The sequence below is a fragment of the Lynx canadensis genome, chromosome A2 (genome assembly GCF_007474595.2).
Source record: "Lynx canadensis isolate LIC74 chromosome A2, mLynCan4.pri.v2, whole genome shotgun sequence".
NCBI classification, from domain to species: domain Eukaryota; kingdom Metazoa; phylum Chordata; class Mammalia; order Carnivora; family Felidae; genus Lynx; species Lynx canadensis.
In genome coordinates, this window is record NC_044304.2 from 160,872,730 (window position 1) to 160,898,626 (window position 25,897).

Sequence of the window (25,897 nt, forward strand, 5' to 3'; positions counted from 1 at the left end):
CTATTGCCAATGGAAATTTATTACAACTTAAGAAAATGGCTGTGTTTTCTATTACTCCTGTTGTCAAGGTATACATTACCCTGGGTTTTTTTTTCCTTCCACAGGGAATTATTGGAATGCTGCCTCTTTCCCAAACCCATCATCCTACCTGCACTTCTCCACTTTCCAAGGGGAGACCAGCGCTGACATCTCTTTCTACTTCAAAACATTAATCCCCGGGGAGTGTTCCTTGAGAACTTGGGCACACCGATTTCATCAAACTAGAACTGAAATGTGAGTATAAACTCTCTGTCAACTCGTGATGGCCTCCTCTCTTGTCACTTCAGGCCGGTCCTAACACTGATTATGTAATCTGATTGAATCCAAACATCGGCGGTTTCCTTTGTTCCAGAGATGATGCTGGAAGGTAGCTACACAAACCGTGGAGAAAGACGCCTTGGCCCCCTGCCCTTGGGTTGCTTCCCCAGGAAGCAGGGACACTAAGAGGTTCCCAAGCAATGCTACTCAAAGAAGAAGATGAGCGAATAAATTGCTCTGGTAACATGGGGCAAGAGTTCATATTCAAAGCTTCTGTATGTGTATGTTTCTTTTCCAAGGAGACAGGGTTTAGAGGAGACAGAGGATTGTGCAAAGTGACCAGGAGTAAAAAATAAGATACTGGGAGGGATAATACAATAAGGAAAAGAGGGATAATAAAAGTGAAAATCTGTGTGAGTTAAGAAAGTAGCGAAGAAACAGGATTGTGTCACGCGAAGAAACTTTGAGTTGGAAGCTTTCTAGCAGAGGCCTCAAACCCACACACCCTCCAGAGGTTTCAGTTCTGAGTTTATTTAGCTAAGGGTACAGAAACGAACCTCAGCAGAGTGACAGCAGATACTGCCTGGCTCAGCCCAGCTTGCCATGGATCCCAAAGACCCTCACCAGGTCATGTGGTCTGGGGAATGCCATCTGTAGAAGATAGGGGTTCGCTGGATATGAGAAGGTCAGTTCTCATTATTCCAAAGGCCCTATTATCCTTGGGGCAGAAAATTCAGCTTCCAGAATCTACAGCCCACAAACTTCCAGGTTGGGAGAATATTGACACACGCCAAGCTCCTTGGCCGATCAGACCAAAAAAGTATCAGCACAGATGACAGACCTGACCAGAACGGGTACACAAACCCATTCCCCAGAAATATCTGATGGAACATTTCTTCTCTCTTTCTGTAGTTATAATTATGCAATATGGTCTTTTAAAAAGAGAATCTCAGGCAACATTTTTCTCCCATAATCCTATGGGATTCTTTTTGTATTATAGTGGACTGTGATCAGCAGACTTGGGAGTTCATATTCTCAGCTCGAAATCCAAGTCCTTGGATAAATTGCTTAATCTCTTTGAATCCCAATTTCCCAATCTGTAAAATGGGGGTGGTGATTTGTGGGGGCCATTATGATAATAGAATATAGATACTCATGAAGCATTTCCTTCAGCTTCTAGAAGGTGTCAACATTGTATTCCTCAGGATGTTCATTATAAATCTAGTCTGAGCCAGATCTCATTGAAAGGGAAGACAGAATATTCTAGCCCTGGAATTAAAAAGTACACAAATAGTCAGGGGCACCTGGCTGGTTCAGTTGGTAGAGCATGCAACTCTTGATCTTAAGGTTGTGGGTTTGAGCCCCACATTGGGTGTAGAGACAACTTAAAATAAAATATTTGAAAAAAAAAGTAAATGATCATCCTCTCTTTAGAATTATTTTAAAGGGATTTTTCACTTTTCACAGTGAAAATTAATGGGATCAAACTATTTTCCGACTTCCACATCAGTAGGATTGTATTTTAGAAATACCTCATGGCAAAGAAGAAAATTGACAATCCCTATTTGAGTAATTCTGTCTGCTTCTGTAAGATGACTTAGATTCACCTTGTCCTTATTTTGTATCCCCATGTTTTATAAGCCTGCGCCCGGGTTTGAAAAGAAGACAAGACCAAGTATAGACAGATCAAATGTTTCTATTTAGCACCTGCATAGTAGAATCTCAATTATTTCTGATGATGAAAAGTCTGCAGAGATGTTCTCTAAGTTGCCTCAGTCTTTCCACAGTATGGAGACTCTTTGGCAGGGGGTGAATTCTAGCCTCGTTTTGCCATAGAATTCTTTTTTGTCCTAGTGTTTCCCTTGCAGTGAAGAAGGGTGGGGACATTCAGACTAGAGGCTGGCCTCTGCTCAGAGTCCTCTGGAGCTTCTAGCAGTTACTAAGGGTGGAAGTAAGATCCCTCAGTGGCAGAGATATCCAATGCCCATCACTATAGAGCATCTCCATTGAGGTGCAAAGGAATCTACGGGAGAAAAAAGGCAGGTGTCTGTATTGAGAAAGCAATGGCTTCAAAGCAGACAAGAAGCGATGCTTTCATGAAGAACATGGAAAAAAAACAAACAAACCTGGAGGCTCGCCATTGCCTCATTATCACATCGCTCCAGACTCTTCTCTGCAGGATGCATGGGTGGCGGGTGGAAATGGAGCGTTCTTCCAGACACATCTCTCCCCTGCCCGATGAGGTGCTCTGCAGACCTAATTGTTGTCCCAGACAATGGCTGGCTGTCCGAGGAAGCTCAGGAAAGATGGTTCCTGAAGTCACCCTTTTAAACACTTTCTCTGCTGTTTTTTCCCCTTTAAGCTTTCTGATCGCTTTCTGATAGGAATTCAGATTTTGTTTCTCTGTTTGTGTCTCCAAGGAATTTTGTCACAGTTCATGCCTACACAGTTCATGCCTTCCAGAATAACATTTTTGTTAATTAACTACATTGTGCCCTCCTGTCAGGAGTAGAAGATTCTCGCTTCTAAGAACAGTGAATCAGTTACACTAAGTTAATGAGATACCATCAATATCTTACTGTGCAAGTAAAAAAAACATACATGAGAAAATTAGATTGATGTTACTCATTAGCATATTTTACAGGTAAAATTTTAAGACTGTATTTCACTGACTATATTTACTCACTCATTCGGTGAGTGTTTATTGAGTACCTACAATGTCCCATATGCTGTGCTAGGTGCCAAGGGAACATAGTCAAATTAAGCATGGTCTCTTTCTCTCAGAGGGAATTCGGAGATCTGTCTGTTTTGGAAACAAGTAAATCAATAGTTACAACAATAATAAAAATAGCTCAACTTAATGCATTCACTATGTCTCAGGCACTGTTCCATGGATTTTACGTAAATCATCTCACTCACTTTCCTAATGAACCTTTGAAATGGGCAGTACCATTAACATCTCTACTTTACAAATGAGGAAACTGAGGCATGGGGCAAGTAAGTTGCCAACATCCCACAGCTAGAAAGTGACAGAGCTGGTGCTCGACCCCAGACATTTTTTTGTCTGTCCCAGTTCACGGCTGTTAACACCAAACTGCGCCACCTCCCAGAACACATTGAGTGGCCGAGAGCACCTGACTGGAGGACAGGAGTGTTTCCAGGGAATGTCATGTTTTAATTAAGTTTTGATGGATGAGCAGGAGCCAGTAAGGTGCAGAGGTGAGGGAAGAGTGGGGTTCAAGAAGGAAAACGTAAGAGGATGTATACACCAGTGAGTGAGGGTGTGTGGACAGAACCCAAGGACTCGCAAGGGTACAGCTATAGCAGGGAGCCTGTGTTGGGGAACAGAGAGCTGGATCCAGAGGGGCCAGCATGGGCAGATCACTCAATGTGCTCCAGGCGGGGGACAGATGTGGCTTACCTTGACCCTGACAGTCACGGTGAGCGGGGGCATAACACAATCAGACTTGCATTCACCAGAGAGATGATGGAAAGGCAGACAAGAAGCGATGGGGCAGAGTGAATGTAAGGAAAGTAACATCAGCAAAGGGGTAGAGATGTGAGAGACCCTTAGAAGATAGGTCCCGCCAATTTTAACAAAATGCCTGTGAGAATGAAGTAGAAAGGAAGGTTCTAAAATGAAACCAGTGTTTCTGGTTTTGATGATTGTGCATGTGAGCACCTTTGACTAAGAATACAGCATTCGAGGGCAAAATGCAAACTACGTTTGGATATTTTGAGTTCACATGTCTGCAGGATATAATAGTATCTATCCGGGTGGACACGTCTAAAGGGGGCTATATACACACGTTTGGATCCCAACTGAGAGGGCGGAGTCAGAAATACAGTTTGAGAGTCATCATCACTAAGAGACTCATCAGGAAATAAGTATTTGGTGCCTGCAGCATGAATGAGATTGCCCAGGACAAATGTATAATTTTTCACCTACAGGAAAAAAGATGTCCAACAATGAAAACCACACTTAAGGGATAGAAGGAAGCAAAATAGCTTGTAAAAGATGGGCAGAGAAGTAGGAAGACAGTGATAGCCCCGGATCAGATGAAAAAAGAATTCAAGAACAACAAAAAAATAGCGTTTGGGAACTGCTGAACTGAGCGGTCACTAAATAAGGATGTAAAGTGTCCATCAAGTTGAACATGTAGAGGTCCGTGTCAAAAAGTAAGACAGTGTGGGTGACTAGAGGTGGATATGGGGAGCAGGGGACTGGGGCTTTGTCCATTGTTCTTGTAGCTGTTGTAAGTGGTGGAAACTTGAGCACACATATACATTAAGAAGGAGAATCCAGGGTTGATGGGGGGTGGGAGGGAGGGGAGGGTGGGTGATGGGTATTGAGGAGGGTACCTTTTGGGATGAGCACTGGGTGTTGTATGGAAACCAATTGACAATAAACTTCATATATTGAAGAAAAAAAAAGAAGGAGAATCCAGTAAAGAAGAGGTTGGAGGAATGGGAAAGAAGGACAGTCTGAAAGAGTGAGACCCCCCAAGGAGGGGGAAATGAGTGAGATCCAGAATCTGAACATCTGAAGGGGCTGAGAGAAACAGGCCAAGCAAGGAGGAGAGGGTAAGCCACAAATGAGTGGTTCCCTTTCTGAATCAGAAATGACTTTGTGTTTGTTGTTTCGTTTGTTTGTTAGTATTTTGAGATGAGGCTATTGCTCTGGAAATATTCACTAACAGGCATGGATACATCCATGTATTTCGTCAGAGTTACCCCTAGGGAGCTATTTGACTTGTCTAGATCCCTTTTCTGGCTAAGGTGGTAATCATGACCATCGTCGCATCAACAGGCCACCACTTACCTCGCATCATCAGGGCACCACCTGAGCACCTGCCAGGTCAGAGGCAGCGGGTGGACCCTGGAGAGTCTAGGGTGAAGACAAGGAAAACCAACATCCTCATCTAATGAAGGACTCAAACATATTAATAACGGCACAGATATATGACTTTTGTTGAAGGTGTCTTAAGTGCCAGGCGCTGTTCTCAAGCTTTTGCAGATATTAAAAGTTTTAGGTTTTATAACAAGTTTTATCCACATTTGACAGAAATGGAAAGGAAACTGGGGCACACAGTTCACACATCTGATTCAGATTTTGTGCTTGTGATCATGAAAATATAGTAAATGACAGTGATAGCCTTAAGGTAGTCTACACATCCAGAGGAGAGGTACGTAACCCTTCCTGAATGAAGAGGAAAATGAGATGGTGTCTGAGTTAGGTCAGAAAGAGCATGCGAAGACGTTAGCTAGATGAAGAAGTAGGGGAAAGAATTCTGGGAGGAGAGGACGGTGCACACAGAAGCACAGACAAAAGTGTAGGGATGTGGAACGTGACGGGTATGTGGAAACTCTGGGCATGCGGCATTACTAACAAGTACGAAGTGTGACACAAGCAAGGGACATGCTTTGGCAAGTCTCAGATCCAATTCTCAAGATATGGCGGTCTGGGTATTCCAGCCAATATTTATTGAGTGCCTACCGTGCATGTGCCAAAGAGGAACTCAAGAAGAGTAAGACACGACCCCGTCCTAGAGGCACACACAATCTAGTGGGAGAGACTCACCAGCATATAAAACCATATTTTGGGTAAGATGAAAGAAGTGTTAGAAGTACAAGCGATATACTGTGGTTGCCCAAATGCAACAACAGTTACATCCACCTGGAGAATAGGAAAAGGTCCTTTCGAGATTATATCGTTTTAACTGAGACTCCAAAGGAGTGGGAAGAACATTTCAGGCTCACGATGCCAAAGGAATTGGCAAATAGGTATTTGTCGAGTGAGTGAGATGGAGAACCATGGAAAATCTAGGTGGGAAAGGGGATCACCACGACTGAAGGGCTGGTGTTGGAAACTGAGGACAAAGAACACACCAGAAGATAGAAGGACAGATCTGATGGCTGGTGAGAGCAGAATTCCAGATCTCACGGGAAAGCAGGTCTGGTGATAGGAAGGTCTGAGTGCACAGTCTGGCCACGCAAGTGCGATTCTCGGTTGCATGAAAAGGCTGTGGAGAAAGTCAGGGAACAGAGAGGCCAGAGGGCTCACTGTCATCCACCCCATGGATGAAGCCCCCGGTGGTGAGGGCAACGGATGGAGGGGACACGGAGCCTGTGAGGCAAATGTTCCAGTTCTCAGACTCAAATGATGACGGCAGGAAGCATGGGAGGGCAAGCATGTGTCACAGGGGGGATGCATGGCTCAACAAAGACGCTGGTGCCATAGAATGGAAGCCCTAAGAAGTGAAGAATAAAACCGGGTGCCCTCTCAGCCCCACCAGGAAAAAGTGGCTTCAGTGCTGATGCTTGCACATTAGGTTCCCTGAAGGTGAGCTCCACTCAGAGGAAGGAAATGTCTGATGATGCACAGTGACCATGGAGGGCTTTTTTTTTTCTTTTTTAATTGATATATAACTGACATGTAACATTATATCAGCTGCAGATGTACAACATAATGATTCGGTATTTTTATATTGCAAAACAGTGAGCCCTAGTTAACATCCATCACCTCTCACAGTTACAAATTAAGCTTTTATTTTTGCTGAACATTTTAAGAGAGATTTCAGAGGACACGGTGGAAAATTTTTGAAAGACACGTTCACTGACTAGGAAACTTTCAGGAAAAGCAACGGGAAACTGTTGTAATACTTTAGCACAAGCTTCCGTGATGACCAAATTTGAGCTTTTTCAGATGACTTGGAGAAAATATTTGCATTTAGCAGGAATAGCTCCACAAAAATGTGGAGGCAGCAGCCTAATGTCCTGCTAATCTTAGGAAAAGGTATTAAGGAAAAACTTTCATTTTCCAAGATGCAGCCTTCTGCAATACATATGTTCGAGAAAGGCAGAGAGCAAATATTCTGCAATATATGGAAACTGATGAATCAGAAGAAGTAAACTAACAGCAATTTATCTTCTACTTATTTTTTGGAACAACTTTTATATTAAAAGAGCTTCACTTATATAAACATGAAAAATGTCTAATTCCACTTAGCTGGGCTGTTGAACCATTAGGATGTTATTTATGGTGCTTTTATTATATATATATAAAATATATAAAAATATATAAAATATATATTATATAAAATATATAAATATATTTAAATATAAATAAATGAATATAATTAATATATATATAAATTTTATATATATATAAAGCTTTATTAATAACTAGTATGAAACAAATTTATTAATTTGTGTTCACTTTCTTTTAATTTTCTAAGGCCAACCTAGGCTGTCAATGTAGATTTAGGAAGAATTTTAGTGATTCCACTGTTTTACAAGTCCAGCTGTGAGTTCAGTTTGTATGACAGGTTTGGGATCTGGAGAATGATTCTGACTTGGTGATTCAAATACGTAAGAAAGAAACTGCATCCTCAAAAAAATTAAAAACCCGAATAGCAACATTATTGCAGTTTTATTAATTTAAAAAATGTCTCTAGCTTCTGATTTAGTTTTCAATTTTCGTTATAGACTAAGAAAAAAGTTCAGAGATGCAATTTAAAGACGAAATTTGTGCTCTATTAAGCTATGTAGTGTATTAGCTGCTTGAATTTTGGGTATTAGAAGATATACAAATAATTGGTGAACAACAAAGTCAGATTAAGTTTACTCAAATTTCTTTGCTGATCTCCCAGAAGGGGCAGTTATTTGAACACGTGCCAGAGGTACCCTAAAGTTATAAAAGTAGACTTTAGAGAAGGGTGTCCTCTTGATATGAAAACTGATCCAAGTTACCTTAGATGTTACTGGTCCAGCCATGTCTCTTGACTTGGACATTTCTAGGAAGAGCTGGCCAGATGGAATCTCCTCTCTAGAGAGATTGTGGTCCCGCCTTTCTTCCTCCACATTCCAGAGGCTCCTTTAGAAGACCACCCAGCTCTCCTGACCAGCCCACTCACACAGCAGCCAGTCTGGGTACTATTTAACCTCTGTCACCCAGCATTTCCTTTCTTCTCCCTCAAGGTCATAGTAGAGATGGCTAAACCACTCTGCTCACACTTCCTGGTACAGGGAGGGATTCTTCTTTTGAAGTTAAAACCATCTTTCTGGTAGCAGCTCCTTAGCCTCTGGCTCAGAACCTTGACACAGAGCCCCCAAGGACAGGACACTTCCAGCCACACTCAAAGAGATAGCTTGCCCCTCCTCGGAGACTCAACTTCTGCTGTGAAAATCAGCTGGAATCCAGAACACAGGCTCCTCAAGACCTCACTACAGGTCCCTGTGTGCTCAGAGTCTCTGTATTGGCCCCCAGCCTATCTACATGGTCAAGCTAAAGACATTTTAGGGCAATAAAAAGTAAGTCAATATTAAGAGACAGGATTCCCTCACAGACATTACATTGTAGGTACATTATAACATACACTCATTTCTTTTAGATGACATCCAAAAACAGGCCAAAGTAATCCACAGAGATAGAAGTCATGGTAGTGGCTATCCTGGGGATTGGGAGTATTAACTGAAAGGGGGCTCAAAGGAGCCTTCTGTGGTGGTGGAAATGTTCTCTATCTTGATCCAAGGAGTGGCTATATATGTATTTTTTTTTTCAACTGAACACTTAATATTTTCACATTTTGCTGTCTGTAAACTATACTTTAATGGAAAAAGAAAAAACCCTATGAGAAAATCCCAAATGATTAAAGGACAAAAAAGACTAATAAAACAATTTTTCAACAAGAGGAATAGAGACCATGATCTAGGTCTGACCTAGGCAGACCGACTCAAGACTAGTTGCTTGACCTCCCCAGACTTTGTCACGTTCACTTGTAAAAGAAGGGCACACTGGACCATCTTAAGGTGTCTTCCAGCATCAACAATCCTACAAACCTGGTCAGAGGCCATTAGCGTCACATGCGGCTTACCACCTCCCACCCTAAGTGAGCTTATAAGGAAGCAGCATCTTAAATTTCCATGCTATCGTTCTCCATTCTCCTAGACATGATGGCGGGAGGAGGATTGTATTAGAACAAATGACATATGCTTCAAATAAATTCCAGTCCACACACATGCTTCTACTACATGTAATTAGGAGATTTTCTAAAATCATGGACCCTTAGTTGTAAATTCTAATTAAGGGTCCATCAGAATCACCCATAGGTACCTCAGCTCAATATGTCAAAACTGAAATCCATCATCTTCACCCAAAAGCCCTCTCTGGTGCTTCCCATCTTAATTAATGTCATCACTATTTTCTTCATGATCCAGGTTAGAAAGATCAAAGTCATATTTAATGTTTCACTGAGGTCCCCACACTACATAGACTGTTTATCTTGATAGAACCCTCTATTTTTAATACAGTGAAATGTTATTCTGATGTTCCTGATGGTATGTTATCATGCCAGAATTGTCCCAGAGAAAGCATCAATTCCAACGAGTCGCAAAAACATGAATGTAACAAAAATGCAAAGATAATGAAATCTTCTCAAACTTCTCCCTTTATCTCCCATGATGTCTTCTTTGGTTGAAATGCCTTGGATTCTTGAATCAAACAGCCTCATACTTTATCTCCCTCACTTCATTCCCTCCCTCCTGACACCTGCCCTCCCTGGTGAGGACCCATATCTACAGATCGGCCCTGTCATTCCTTTTCTTACCATGACGGTTTGTCAATGCATTATAATGCAAAGTTCAAGTACTTAAGCTTGGCCAATGATTTCAGGCTTTAACCTAATTTTTCAGTCTTCTTTACATACAAACTTTGCCTCTTTCCAACAGTGCCTAAGTGCTTCACCTTAGCCTGCCCATCTATTGACAGTCCCTGGATGCCACCCACACTTTCTTATGACCCACTGTGTCTTTCCCTGTTCTGGAATTGTCTCCCCCCAGTTGAAACTCTGCCCACACAACTTTTTTTTTTATTGCATCTTGATTTAAAATACAGAAGACACCTATTATAGAATTCTTTCATTTTTCTAAAAATATTGGTGAGAAAAGTTGAAATAGCTGTGTAGAGTTATAAGATTAGAGACCTTACTTCTGCCATTTTAGAAGCCAATGGGAGCTCTAACAGGCTCTGTATGTTCATAGAAACAAATGCTTCAAGAAGAAAAAGTTGATGCCAATGTCAGTGCATGTTACTAACACTGGCGAATTGATTCAACTAAGGATGACGCTTGGGACCCAATTAATTCAAAGCTGGTTAAAAAAAGGAGATACAATAAATCAGGGAGCAGAATTCATTTAAATGTAGTGAGTGACTGGGGAAGATTACTTGAAATAGCTCAAAACCAGGCATATATCTCAAAGGGCCAAAGACAACTAACTATAAGCATCACATTGCTAGGATTTTGCAAGACATCAGACAAACACCTAAATTAAAACCAGGTAACAAAATATTGCCCAGCTGGATGTCAACTTGAAAAACCTTACAAAAACAGTTTTTCACAGATGAAGAAATGCAGTTTGCTCAAATTACAAGGTAACTTTTAATAGCACTCAAGATAGGAACTACATGAAATCTAATATAGGCCTTGGGTCATAGCTGAAATATATTCTTCTTGGACCCTTTAGGAAAAGAAGACTTATTTCTATCTCTATAATATTCTTGTTTCACTCCCCGCCCCCCCCCCACCCCCACCCTGTGTTTTAGTTTAGGTACTTCCCGACTTACAGAGGACTGTGTCATAGGAGTTTCTGAGCTGGCTATTCAAAACCTTGGAATATACTTTCCAATAGACACAGCATCATAAATGGCACTCATATTCCATGGCTAACCATAAAGACTTTTGCGGTGTGTTTGGTTTTTTTTAAGTGGGGCTGAAAAATAGGGCTTCGTGTGGCAGCTTGAGGTCCGGGTTCTGGAGTCCATTCAATGTAGAACAGAAATGTTGAAGGACAAAGGAAATCTCTTCCCATATTTCTTAACGTCAAGCTTGTCCTTGACAAACATCTCAAGAAGGCAAGTGTTTGTTTGCCTTTCTGATAGGCAAGGCACAGTTCTGCCTCTCCTTTCCTTGGGACTCAGTTTGGTGGGGTTAGTGAAGGAGGTGGCTCAGACATTCACAGGCACATACACCAGTCAGTCTAGGCTCCCATGTGGTCCTAGCCCTTCTCTTTTCTCTAAAATGTCATAGTTCAGGGGCGCCTGGGTGGCTCAGTCGGTTAAGCATCTGACGCTCAGTTTCGGTTCAGGTCATGATCTGAGTTTGTCGGTTTCGTGAGTTCGAGCCCCATGTTGGGCTCTGCTCTGGCAGTGAAGAGCCTGCTTGGGCTACTCTCTCTCTCTCTCTCCCCCCCCTCTCTCTCTGCCCCTCCCCTGCTCACACTATCTCTGTCTCTCTCAAAATAAATAAATAAACTTAAAAAAATTTAACATCATAGTTGTAGCAATTACAGAATTCCACCATCTGATAGATGGGTGTTGAAACTCTAGTAAGACCATTACGGTATAATTCATCCCTTTAGAATTCCAGTGGTTGGATGGAGAAGACCCTTTGGTTAATTTTTAAAATCTCATAAATAAGAGATTTAGGGATAAGAAATGTTCACACTCAGGAATAAGTGAAGCTGCTGTAGTGACTAAAGCCCAGGTTTTAGTGAGAGTCCAGCAGTCTGACATGCATGCTTTGGTCCGTGAAGCCCTTCCACACCGGGATTTGAGCTCAAGACTCCTTTTGCGTGGAGTCTCCTGGACTCCTGGAGGCGCCTGGAGCCTGGGTGTTTCACAGTCCAGCTGGCAGACAGAGAAAGGGAGGGTGGACAGGTGCCATGCAGACCTGCTGTCATTCTGTTGGTGGTAAGGTGTCACCCAGCTCCACCTAGATTTCTGGGGACTGGATAAGGCAACTCCTGATGCCTGGCAGCTTCGTGGGGGTGACTGTGGACAGGAGGAAATAAACTTTTCATGAAAAGTCAGCAGCCTCTGCCACAGGTACCAGGACGATGGAAAGGAGTAGGCTTTAACCTTGCCTAAAGACATCGGGGTAGGTTCCAGAAGGTGCCTTGATCCGCCCTGAGGAATGACAGGCAAATAAATCAGATAGAGGCATCTTTCCAGAGAGTAAACAGCACAGGCAAAAGCAAGTAGAGGAGAAAGATCATGGAGCACTTGAGGAATTGAAACAAATATAGTGAAAGCCTAGGGACCAGTTAAAAGGCATTTTTCATTACAGCCATGACCCACCCACATATCTGTGTTAAGAGTTTGACAGAAGAAAGCTGGCTGGACCCAAGGCCTCTTGGGAAATTACTCAGTTTACTTGCCTTTGCAGATAGTGTTAAAATGATCACATTTGGTTTTCTGCATCTCTGAATTTGATGCCTGTGATGAGGACTGATAAGAATGCCAAATGGCTTCTCCTGAAGAGTGGTTGATACTTAGGATTCTGCAGGGTCTTTCTGGGTAAGTGCAACCAGAGGCAATGAATAATGAAACAGTGTATATCTGTCAAGTGTAATTATAACACTGAATTATGCTCCTTCTTGCATTCCGATTCCTGTATACATTAGTTTAAACATCGGAACATGCTGGCACTTCAGACCTGTGAGGATTTTACTTTGAAAAATAGCATGCCCTTGTTTTTAGCCACTTTTAATGGGGGAAAAAAATTCACACCTTGTTCAAAATTAGCTTATGGTAGAGTTTGACCATTCCCCCGCTTTTTTTTTTTTTTTCAATCTTCTCAGATATCTTAAAACCAGTAAAGAACTAAGGAGGAATGTTCTGCTTTGGCTTTAAATTCCCTCTAATCTTCTGTATTTAAATGAAATCCCATTCTTTGCATTTTGGTTAATCTCTCTGATTAAACACTTGTTAAAATTATAGAATAGAGTTACTTAAAACGTAACCAACCTTTGCAAAAGAAGTGGAAATTATCAGATTGTGACTTCTAAAAATTATACAAATAGTGTTGGTTTACTGTTGAGTGAATTAAAAATCCAGGGGTGCCTGGGTGGCTCAGTCAGTTAAGTATCTGACCGGCTCAGGTCATGATCTCGCGGTCCGCAGGTTCGAACCCCGTGTCAGGCTCTGTGCTGACAGCTCAGAGCCTGGAGCCTGCTTTGGATTGTGTGTCTTCCTCTCTCTCTCTGCCCTTCCCCCATTCATTCATTCGCTCTCTCTCTCTCTCTCTCTCTATCTCTGTAAATGAATAAAAAATAAAATTTTTTAAAAAAATCCAGAGAAGCAGGAAAAATAAACCCCCAAAATCAGCTGGTATACTTAACAATATTCTGTTGGTGTGCATATGTCCAAACATTTTTCTATGCGCTTATGTATAATATTTTACAAAAATAAGATCATATGGTGCCTACTATTTGTAACCAACTTGTTTCATGTAATGAGATTTCAGAAGCACATTACATGTCAGCTTTGTTGGGTTTTTTTTAACTCCACAACAGTGATTTTTTTTTTTCCAACTGTGAACAGAGACTATATCAGGATCTCTAAGACAGCATGTGTGTTTGGAAAACCATTATTTTATATTAACAAAACAAAACCAAAGAGCTATTATTTTTGTTTTACAACCTACAGAATATAATGCACCAAAACAATTCTTGTTGGAGTAGGGCGTTTATCTGAGACCTTCAGGGATTCGTTTTATTCCCCATCAGCCTCCCGTATCTGGGGACTTCAGTGCCTGGAGATGATAATTAGATTATTCTGTCAACAAATGGGAGCGTGGGTTATAAAAAGATTGGGAAGCACAGTGTCTCAGTTGCCAAGTGCTTCATTTAATCAATGATCCTTTATTGTTGGACTTTAAAAAAAATTTTTTTTTAATGTTTTTTATTTTTGAGACAGACAGAGTGTGAGCAGGGGCGAGAGAGAGGCAGAGAGAGAGAGAGAGACACAGAATCCGAAGCGGGCTCCAGGTTCTGAGCTGTCAGCAGAGCCCGACGCGGGGCTCGAACTCACAGACTGTGAGATCATGACCTGAGCCAAAGTCAGACGCTGAACTGACTGAGCCACCCAGGTGCCCCTAGCTTAACTTTTAAAAGATAGATTTTCTCACCTTCTGATCTACTGGCTTCCCATTATGAATTCTCAGGCCATCACCCCACACAAGAGCAAACTACATACCTCAAGTACGTTTAAGGCTCGCTCACGTGCCACAGCAAACAGCAGAAGGGGCCCAATGAGGAAAATGGAAGACCTGTCTTGGGAAGGCCACACAGGATGTGCCCAGCAGAGCAGTCCCCGTGGCGAGGGACCTGTTTCCTAAGCTGTTCCATACGTTCTCCTTGCTTACCTTATTGAGGGTCTGTGAAACCAGTCTCTTGCAGTGATTCCGAGGAACAAGAAACTTTTATGGAAGTTTTCACACGTTAAGAAAGTTCACGATATGGAAAGAGTCCTCCTATTCCTTCCTATCTTTCTGCATCCCCATTTGAAGTCTCTGTTGACCATGGTTTCCCTTTTCTCCACTCTTTGCCCAATACCGCAAATGTGACGCAATTGATGCGCATCTGGTGTTGTCACGGAAAACAGAATAAATCTCTTTTTATGTTCTGTGTCTGGAGCACATAGAATGTAAAATCTTCATGCGACACCTTTTTTTTTTTTCTTTTAACTAGAGAGATAGTGTCCGAAGTCCCCGTGGCATTGAAATGCCCACGCGGCAATTGTTTCTAGATTGAAAACAATTGGCTGCAAAACAGAGACAGAAATAGTGCCCATGACAAGACCCCCAGTCTGGGCTGGAACTCAGTCCGTGGCAACCAGAAAACAGTGGTCTCCGTGCCTGTCCACTTCCTACAGGTGCATTCCCACACCTCCCCGGCAGGCGTCTTCCACGGCCTCGGCCTTTCCCCCTGGCATCACGTCTTTGGCTTTTCCTCATTTCAGTGTCCACGTAAGCAGAGCCTGTGGTCAAGAGCAAAGCTCCTTCGTGGTCCCGTCCTCACTTCAAATCCACATTCCTCTCCATCTCTGGAGACTCCTTAGGCATCCAATTGCACGTTCCTCAAGAGCAGTTTCTACATTTCCTTTTATCACAAACACTCTGTCCGCACAGTCACCCTCTGGGACTTCATTCTTCCAAATCGAGCGCTCTCTGTCCAGCACAGAAAGTCTCCACTGTTTCCAAACATGAAGGTATTTAAAACCTGTCTACATGTCCCTTACTAAGGGCAGGTCCTGCTTGGCACCTCATGTCATTTTGGAAAGATTTTTGGCTTTTTCCTTTTTAAACTGCACAGGTCCATTAATATTCAAGAAGCTATTCTCAGAAGGAGGTTGAATGTGTGGAGAAAACTAAAATTAGAAAGGCTTTGCATTTTAAAGACAGCTCTCTGTTTTTGCACGGCCAGTGGTAACTCCCTTTTCTCTGTGGATATCTTTGTTTGTGAAGTTATTTTTTAACCATCATAAAAGGCTTAGAGGCCAAAATACATAAGGAGAAATATTTCTCATACTCGAGAGGTTATCAAGATAACCAGAGGTTTTAAAAAGAGTTCATAACATTGATTCTTAAGCTCCAGGCATTTCCTTGAAGAATTTCCAAAAGACTTCAAATAAATTTTCCTTCCCAGTGTTCATTTGCAGATGTGTTTAACACTGAATTTTGGGGTGTGAATATGCATATTTGGCTCTAAAAATTTCTATATTCACAAGCTAAGACTATTATAAAGAAAAAATAGACTATATTATAAAAAATTGGGGGCGGGGAGTGCCTGGGTGGCTCAGCCAATTAAGCATCCGACTCTTGATTTCGGCTCACGGTTCATGAGATTGAGCCCCATGTTGGGCTCTGAGCTGCCAGCATGGAGCCTGCTTGGGGTTCTCTGTCTCTCTCTGCCCCTCCCTACCCCCCACACATGTGCATGCTTGCTCTTCCTCTCTCTCAAAATAATAAACATCAAAAAAAATTTTTTTTTATTTCCTGTACAATATGAAAGGCAGTATAGTATAGTTAGAAAAACCAGCTCTCTATGCTTAGTGTTGACTGCATGTTAGCATCTCACAGACTCAGTTCCCTTTCTAGGAGGTGAAGGCGAATCCATTCTCAAAAGTCCTCCGGCCTTCACATTATTGGGTTCAGTCACATACCTGCAAACTGAAGTGGTTGTTCGGGTTTTGCAGGGAGCCCAACCACAAACTTAGAAGGCCCATCCATAGCCTGTGCAGCCTCACACACCTGACGCCCACAGCGTGTTCAGGGAGTTGTCCAAACGAGCCTCGGTGTTCAGGATCTTTAGCCCGGCTCCGGCTCTGGTAGGTAGGAGTGGTTGGCCGCCCACATGACCCCACCTCCGTTTCCAGCCCTCCCAAGGCTTGAACTGTGTGACCCAAGCCTCCACCCTCCCCTACATCGTTGGTCTATCTGGCGTGCTCAGCTCCCACCCTAGATCACATTGTCAGACTCTCAGGCCAACAAAGACACAACATTCCAGGGGTTTAGATGTTGCCCTCCCAGGTCCAAGGGCAATGCCTGGACTTCTCTCTTTAAGCAAACTGAAACTCTTCACTCTACAGTTTTGAACATATTTCCTTTGTGGGCAAGGAGATAAACTCCAATTCTTAGGACCTCACTACCAGAATGGAACTTGGGGATCCTAGTGGTTTGCAAAGTAGGATTCCAGGACCAGTTGCATCAGGAACCCTGGAGTTAACAAAATGCAGACTCCACGGCCCTATCACAACTTTCGAATGAGAATCTCTGTGACAGAAGCTTCAGAATATGCTTCTGACTGCACTTCTGGGTTTATCCTGGATAAGCCTTTGATCCTCAACTGTTCTTCTATTTGTAAATAACTGGTGTAACTAATGTATCTTGTCCCCAGTCTGAGAAAACATACATTCTTGCTTTATGCTCTTAGGAAAGATGCTTGTGGAACAGAAGATGACATTCCTTGAATATGCCTGTCTCCTAAATTATGGTTTGCCTGGATTTCTTTGATTCAGAGTATATATATTATAATCATTTGGCCTCCTTGGTAGGAGTGTTTCTATTCATTCATTCATTTATTCACAACTTGTGCCTTCTCTGTGGCAGGCATTGTTCTAGGTGCTGAGGATATATATAACAACAATGAACAAAACAGAAAATGTCTCTGCTTCAGTGAGGCCAGGAGCACATATATTTTGTGCCAGATGGTGATACAATACGTGCTACATAAGTGGAAAAAAAATAAGGATAAAGGAAAAAAGGCAGCTGAGAGTAGGGGTTCGCTATTTAGCATAAAAGGTTTAGGGAAGGAATTTCTAATATGATAACATGTGAGCATAAGTGCAAAAGAGAAGCCACAGAGTTATTTGGGTAAAGGGCACAATAAATGCTAAGGCCCTGGGGCAGAAACAGATGTAGTGGAGGAGAAAGCCTCATGTGATGGGGTTAAAGAAGGGCTAAGAGGAGAAGAAGCAGATACAGAGACTACAGGAAGCTCATTCAAGGAATGTGGCAACTAAAGAGAGCAAAGAAATAAGAAATAAGGTCAAGAGAAAGATTCTGTAGTGGTGGTGGCTGCTGAGAGTAGAGACATGTCAACATGTTCATGTGGAGTGATCCAGCAAAGAACAAATTATTGGTGCCATGGAAGAGAGGGAGACGTGCTGGACTCGTGTCCTTGAGTAGGTAAGAAGGAGTGGGCAGCCTCCAGGGTAAGATGGAGCACTTGGGGTTACATAAGAACACAGATATTCTCTTTACTTCTTCCTTCTTTCCCTCATCTCTTTGATTCTCACAGTGACTCTATGTTCGGTGTTCCTGCCTCAACTCATGACCCTCTCATGTTATGTAAATTCTTTGGTTTCCTGATGTATACTTAGCCCTGCCTTCATAAAAAGGAAGAAGAAGAAGAAGAAGAAGAAGAAGAAGAAGAAGAAGAAGAAGAAGAAAGAAAGAAAGAAAGAGGAAGAAGAAGAAAAAGAAGAAGAAGAAGAAGAAGAAAGAGGAGGAGAAGAAGAGGAAGAGAAAAAGGAGAGGAAGAGGAAGAGAAAGAAGGGGGAAGAAGAGGAGAATGAGAAGGAGAAGATTGGGGCATTTGGGTGGCTCATTCGATTAACTCAGGTCATGATCTTGAGGTTCGTGAGATTGAGCCCCACGTTGGTCTCTGCACTTACAGCACAAAGCCTGCTTGAGATTCTCTCTCTACCTCTCTCTGCCTCTCCCCTCCCCCCATGCACTCACACACTTTCTCTCTTTCTAAATAAATAAACATTTAAAAGAAGAAGAAGAAGAAGAAAATATATCCAAACATTCTCCACTGTAGAATGAGGCTAAAATATTTGCTCTACCTATTATCAGTTTTGTTTTATGGGTCAAATGAGATTTTGTGCGGAATAATCCTCAGTCCCTAAACTTCATTTTAAGATGGAAGAAACAAATCGTCACCAAAACTGTAACAGCATTCATGGGTCTTCCCAGCAAACTCACTGTGTGTACCTGTCCCTGTCTTTTCTCTTTACCTGTTCCATATTGAATGACCTAATGTCTCAATGTCACTTCACCTGCTTGGAGAGCTGAAAGCCAAAAAGTCCACTATTCTGGTCTGTTGTTAAATTTGTGACTCAGTACAGTAAGCCTGGAGGTGATTTGTTTAAGAAAACATGTGTTGAATTACAAGGAGAGTAAAGAATGCCACCTGCTGGACCGTGAGAAGCTGGACCAAGAGCTGTGCATGGTTCTGTCCCATTTATGGTTTTAAGTCACTCAAATGAAGTCAGGAACCAGACTGATTCAAAGGTAATTTCCGATACACCATCATGCCACCTTGTGCCTTTCTCTTTTCATGCAATCTCTTTTCTCCCTGTAAGGATTCAAGATCTAAAATTAGCATTAAGACTAGCTATATTTCCCTTCATTAGTTCTCTTTGAATCCCTTGAAAATTAGATCATAGCACGTTGCCATTTGAAGGGACCTTAGAGATGAGTTCAGTGGTTTCAAACACATTTTGGACACAGAAACTCTGGGAAAGCTATAGATGTGATCCTCATTTCAGACACCAGGAAACTGAGGCCCAAAAGGTGAAAAGGGTAAAGCTATGACAAGAAGTTGCATCTATTGACTCCAAACCATTCCCTGTAACAGTTAACAAGCTTTCAGCTGGAATCAAAATGGCTTAGACAATAGTGGATGTCTCGTGTGAAAAGTGTTGAGTGACCCTGGGAATAATTTAGGGGCTGACCAACATCACCAAAGACCCTGGTTTGTCCCACTGTCCTCCCTGTTCTCCTCAGCATTTCTGATTTACAAGATGGTTCCAGCAACATTAGGAAACACAGCCTCCACCCAGGATCAAGGGGCATAAAATGGTTGTCTGTCTCTGATGAGCCAGGAAATGTGGCCCAAAAGAGCCTTAAAGAATCTCTTCATATCTTATTAGCCAGGAGGGAATGATATGTCCCATCCTAAGCAGGTTCCTGGCAAGGAGGGTGAAATTGCCATATGTAACTTAGACAAATCCAGATACACATTCTGGGTCTGGGGGAGGGGCATCCATAGCTGAAGCTTAAGATTCTATGCGAGTAGAGAGATTCCGGGACAAAATTAGGAAAGGGGGTTGTGGCTGTTTATTGGAGGAAACTTCTCCATGGGTCTCCCCATTAATGGCTTTGTTGGTACCTTTCTAAGGATGTGTGGCTGGCCAATGGTCTCAGAAGGCAGAAGTCTCCTGACCAGGATAAGCTAATGTGCTAATGTCTCTCCTCAGGGCAAAAAAAAAAAAAAAAAAAGAGCTAGCTTGCTAGCAGCCCCTTTAAAACAATGGGGTTTCTTAAGTTCAGGTTCCTCGGCTATGACAGGAGCTCTGCATGTACAGCATCCCTGTGGGCTGCTCCACATGCCCCCATGAAACTTGGGGGACAAGAGAGAATGGGGGGGGGGGAGGGGGGCTGAAGTGCATACTGCCTGCTGTGCTGTGAGTAATAACATCTTTTGTCTCTGACCCGGGAGTCTTCTGTCTGCTGCCAGCACACAGGAAACTATGGGAGACTAAGCTGTTAGTTTATGAATTGGGTGAAATCTCTGACACTTTCCAGTTCTTGCCACTGATAGAAAGACAACCATCAGTTTTTGCTACAGTCATCTTTCCAGTGAGCTACGCTGGATACATCCCACTCTCAGATACTTATTTCTGGAAGTAAGAGTACTTCCGGCGTGTAAGAAATTTCTTTTTTTTTGCCGGCAGAAACAGGGCAACACTGCGGTCTCCAGTGGAGACCCACATTAAATAAGGATAGTGTCATTGGCTCTGGTGTCTTTTATGCCGCCTCCCTTTTATTCGCTCCCTGACTCTCTCTGTAATTATCTCTTTTAAAATGTCAGCTCCTCTCACCCAGAAGAGCAAGAGCAATCAGCCACAAACTGAACTTTAGAAGCTTTTAAAACACATTTGCTGTTTGACTAGGAGATAGATTCGCAAAGGCGTCCCTCAGCCAAGTCAGGGGAGCTGACATTGAATGACTGAGGAAAAGGAGCCCGATCCTTTGCTCTCACACTGGGCCCACAGCCCCTCCCTCAGGAAGCAAGAGAAGGGATGTGGGCTGTACTCAAATTGTGAATATTTCTACATCAGAGCCTGAGTAGAGGCTCCTTAAGGAGGAATCTGCTCCTAGAGGCCGTTGACATTGAGCACCTCTTAGTACACGCAACTGGTGAGAGGACTGAGCTTTGCAGCAGGAGCCTGGAGACCTTTTTCTTTGCTAGAGTGAAGCACTGATGTTAAGAAGACCGTGGCCCAGGGACGCCTGGGTGGCTCAGTCAGTTAAGCGTCTGACTTCGGCTCAGATCATGATCTCAGTTTGTGAGTTCAAGACCCTCATCGGGCTCCGTGCTGATAGCATGCAGCCTGCTTCAGATTCCGTGTTTCCCTCTCTCAGCCTCTCCCCCGCTCATTCTCTCTCTCTCTCTCTCTCTCTCTCTCTCTCTCTCTCTCTCAAAAATAAATAGTAAAAAAAAAAATCTTTAATTAAAAAAAAAAAAAAGAAGACCATGATCCAGCGGAGGCAGAAACAGGGGATCTAGTGTGACAAGTAGAGAAAAAAGTAGAGTCATTTCCTAGTTTGCTGTTGATACTCAAGGTTTCTCCAAATCGTGACAATTTAAAGACCTGGACAAGAATTCATCGTAGCAGGAGGAGAGGAGGAGAGGCAATTAGAGCAGCATTTACCCTTCAAGTCAAACCTTAGGGTTAAACTCAATTTATCCCTAAATTCTATTTCCCTGATGGCGGTTGATGCCTTTGAAATGAAACCATCTTTCCTACTTAGCTCAGGAACCCTTGCATTCTTGCTTCTCTGACAACTTGCATTTAAAAATGCACCTGCTAGGGGCACCTGGGTGGCTCAGTCGGTTGAATATCCGACTTTGGGTCAGGTCATGATCTCACGGTTTGTGGGTCTGAGCCCCACGTCAGGCTCGCTGACAGCTCAGAGCCTGGAGCCTGCTTCGGATTCTGTGTCTCCCTCTCTCTCTGCCCCACCCTTTCTCACACTCTGTCTCCCTCTCTCTCAAAAACAAATAAACATTAAAAAAATTTTAATTAAAAAAATAAAAATGCATCTGCTAAGCCATAGCACTACAAGAACAGAACAGATTCAATCTTAGAACTGAGGCTACTTCCCCACCCGTCCCCGACTATGCCAGAAATACAGGGAAAGATCATTCAGTCCATGAGTCGTGTGATTGTCAATGTGCATTGGTATTTCCGTAGATACCTTCATGAAGGTCACTGGCTTCCACCAAATCACAGTGACCCCTGGAGGCATGAGCTCTTCATATAGAGGAGATACTTTACCAGGGTACGTGTAGACTCACCACAGGTGTTAAAATTAAAGTCCTCCTGCTAATAACATAAAGGATCAAAATTCCTTGGTACAATTAGGTTGATTAAATTGAGCTCTGCATCTAATATCCCTGTGGCTTAATAAAGTTAATGCTGCTTTCAGAGGGGCCTGACCCAGAGGCAGGGAACAGTCGAGGTCCTGAGAGAATCTGGACCACTCTGGTTTTTAAATTAGAAGTTTGATTGCTTGTGACACCATCTCAAAATGGTACCAGTCCAAAGAAGCTGAATTTTCCATTAGCCCGGGAAAAAATGACAGATATTTAATTAAACTGCTTAGAGATTAGGCAGAAGCCGTAGTGATAAAGGAGCTGAGTCTCTTTATAAGCAAAGTTGGGAAATGCCATGTCTTTGATGTGGAAAAGAACTCACCAAGCCAAAGGAGCTGGGGACCTGTGTGCTGCCTTGGCCTTTCCATTAAGCTTCCCTTCCTGCCAATCGCAAGAAAAAAATATACATTTGAAAAGCATGTTTTATGAAACCTTAGGTGGTCACTGAGGAAATTAAAACCTAAACTGTGAAGTAAGAAACTACATACAACCGAAGTTGCCAAAGCAAACCACCCTGATCCATTTGTCTCTTATTGAAAGGTGATTTGTTATGGACCTTGAGCAGATCTATGAAAAAGAAATGACTTGTGGTCAGTGCTGGGGGGTACGTTATGAGAAGGATCCAGCATTCCAGATGGGAACTGACTAGGCGTATGGCAATTGGTTCAGGAAAGGAGTTGTTCTGCAAGAATCCTGAGCTACCTTTTGGACAGCCACAGTGACCCAAAAAGGACGCCAGTCACCTTTATTGCCTCAAGACTCCTGCCTCCCTAGTTTTCGACAGGAATTGTGATGACTACATTAATGAAATACAGTTGTGTAAGCTCTCCCAAAACAGTAGCTCTCAACTCTAGCTATATATTAATATTTTCCAACATACTTTTAAAAATACCAGTGCCTATGTCACCAACTAAGCCAGAATCCCTGGGGATGGGGCTGGACATCGGTGTTTCATAAAGCTCTCCAGGAGAGAGTCCCTGCCTTGGGAGCTACTGAAGAGTTGCATTGTGTTTAGTAATCCACAGATTGGGGGCTCTGAAACCTGACAAGCCCAGGTCTAGGTCCTGGCTCCACTACTCCCTAAACATAAGGCACTCAGCTCATGCTTGATCTTCTCCAGGTCTGGGTTTGCTTATCTGGAAAGAGTCGCCGATGGTAACTTCTTGACAAGCTTTTAAAGATGGAGTAAGAAAATAAATGTATTCCTGGTGCCCAATCCAAGTATATTTACCTCCCCTTGGAGGAAATATGGTTCATTGATAGTGGATTGATGTTTTCTCTCTCCTTCCTCAAATGATTTTGCCACGAGTTTTTGTAGCAAGCGATGACGGGCTTTGTTTTTCCTCTAGAAATCACTGCTATCTGGTATCTGGGAGGAAAATACTCATGTGCCTTTCGTGCTTTCTGCTCCTTCAGCTGCCACAGAAGTGTCCTTTTCGTTTGATGTCGGTAACGGGCCAGTGGAGATTGTGGTGAGATCGCCCTCCCCGCTCAATGATGACCAGTGGCACCGGGTCACCGCAGAGAGGAATGTGAAGCAAGCCAGCTTACAGGTGGATCGGCTGCCACAGCAGGTCCGCAAGGCGCCCACCGAAGGTCACACCCGCCTGGAGCTCTACAGCCAGCTGTTTGTTGGTGAGTAATAGGAAGGCCTTCGTGACTTCCCCCTGTTGGTTTTAATAACCTTCACAATGGAAAAAATAAAGCTGTCTCTGGGATGCTTTGATAGAAATCTTCCCAAAAGTAAGAGTCTAGGCTTCTTGTAGACTCTATCAAGACAGAATGGAACAGGAAGATGAACCAGGAGACCTAAATCTGGCTCACTCTCCACTCTCCAGCATTCAAGGTCCTCATCTACAAAATCAGAGGGGTATCTCTGAAGTCTCTGACCTGTGCAATGTTAGGTCTACAGCTTTAGGACTGTCGAAAATTCTTTGATAATTGAGGACGCTTGTAACTATGAGGGAGGAAGGATGGAGGGAGGGAGAAAGAGAAGGAAATGAGCTTCCAAAGTTTAGGTTTGCTTGAAATGATAAGTAGAAATCCATTCCTTTCTCTGCGCATCCTCGAGGTTCTAGGCAGAGACAGACGGGAATTTCCCCATACAAAATACCTTTACATGAGAAAGAGATCAACACTCAGGAATTTAAACAGAGCAAAAGTTGAGCATCCTTTGCAAGAAGTCGATCTAACCTCACAGTGTAGTCTTTGCTTTTGACATATTGCAGCTGAAGCTCATGTTCTTTCAGATCAATACCTGTTTCCACAACTAAATATTAAGTTTTCTTTTCCAGAACACTAACGTTTTAAGAAATTAGCTGTTTTTCCTCTGTTGAATGACAAGAGAGCAAATTTGAAGGACTTCCTGGCTATGTGCCACCTTAGACCCCCCCCCCCGAGTTTCTTGGGGTTAATTGATCAAGTCAGTCAACTGTGGCAATCCCAGACCGAGCAAAACCAGACGTGACCTGGTTGCTGTCCATAGGCCTACCACCTGTCACCCTATGCTAGGGCCTCACTGAGGGTCAGCCAATTTTAACAAGGGCCGGAGCCCCACAGTGTCTTTCATAATTGTGCTGAAATGCTTTAAGAACATTGGAAAGTCACAAAAGGAAAGGTAAAAGTAGATGTCACCTCCTTTGGTACAAGGTGGGCGGACTACAGACGTGTTAACTTAGTCCGTTAGCTCTGAAAGTAAGACTGATTTGTTAACAAGCCATGTCGTCAGGGGCCATGAAAGAGTCCTAGATTTCAAAATAAAATACTCCTTGACCCCAATTAAAAGCTAACCCCTTACAAATCCTGCCCTCGTGTTATAGTTCTCAAAATTGCACATTTCTTTAAAATTATTTTTTATGAATTAAATACCAGGTCCACTGATTCCTGCTGAATATTATGAGCAAAGTCCACTTCATCCATACGTCTTGCCCAGATTACCTGGGACAAGTTTTGTTGTCCTCAATCCTGTCCATCCCAAGCATGCTGGTTAAATTCTACCTGGTTTTCTTCATAATGGGTGGCCTTCACTGACTGAGTTTCTTCTTTTTCTGACCTTGTCCCAACTTTCCTTTTTATTCCTTTCTTTCCATAATTATAGTTGTCTCTGAAAAGTTTGGAGACAAAATAAAGTTGTAAATGGAAAGAGATAGAGGGGAACATTTATTATGGTCTTGGAAGGAATTTTGATTTCTTGAAAGAACAGCTTATAAGGAGAGAACAGTAGAGGGCTGAGGTCAGAATTCGACAGAACAGTTTAAGAGACAGCCAGGAACACAGCACCTGGGGAAGAAGGCTGAAGGGGAATGGAGGGAACAATCAAGGAAAAACCAGGAGAGGGGTGTCACGGGAAGAGACAGTCTCATGCCATTCTCTGGGTTTCTTATTGACAAATAACATCTGGTGCCATGCATAAAACAAGGCTAGAAAAACATGCTTTGACTTTAGTAATGTTAAAACCACTGGTGACCTGGAAAAGAAGCTTCAGAACAGTGGGCCGCCATGATGAGTCAGCAGTTGCTTTTCCCTCGACGGAAACGAGGAGGTCCGCATCCTCATTTCTAATTTCCTGTCATCTCAGAGGCAGGCGTGATGCGCATCTCCCAGACACAAGCTATTTTGCACCAGTATGAAAATTACTGTTCTGCAATAGACGTCCTCCCCAGGGGAGGTGGGGAGAGGAGCTAGTTTCCAAAGAGAACATCAATTCAACAGCTGTGAAATCATGGAGACTGTTATCCCAAGCCTCTTCAGTAGGGATTTGGGAACCCGGAGAGCTATCCTGGGTTCAGTTCTCATTTAGAAGCTCTGTCCT

General features: G+C 42.9%; 1 protein-coding gene across 1 annotated transcript in view; it reads left to right on the forward strand.

The window, feature by feature from the left end:
- CNTNAP2 (contactin associated protein 2) overlaps positions 1 to 25,897 on the forward strand; it is a 1,395,900-nt gene that overhangs the window by 1,141,996 nt on the left and 228,007 nt on the right. Inside the window, 4 exon segments of the mRNA XM_032592507.1 lie at positions 105 to 209; positions 212 to 241; positions 244 to 273; positions 23,503 to 23,721. Of these exon segments, the coding sequence (XP_032448398.1) occupies positions 105 to 209; positions 212 to 241; positions 244 to 273; positions 23,503 to 23,721 (384 nt within the window).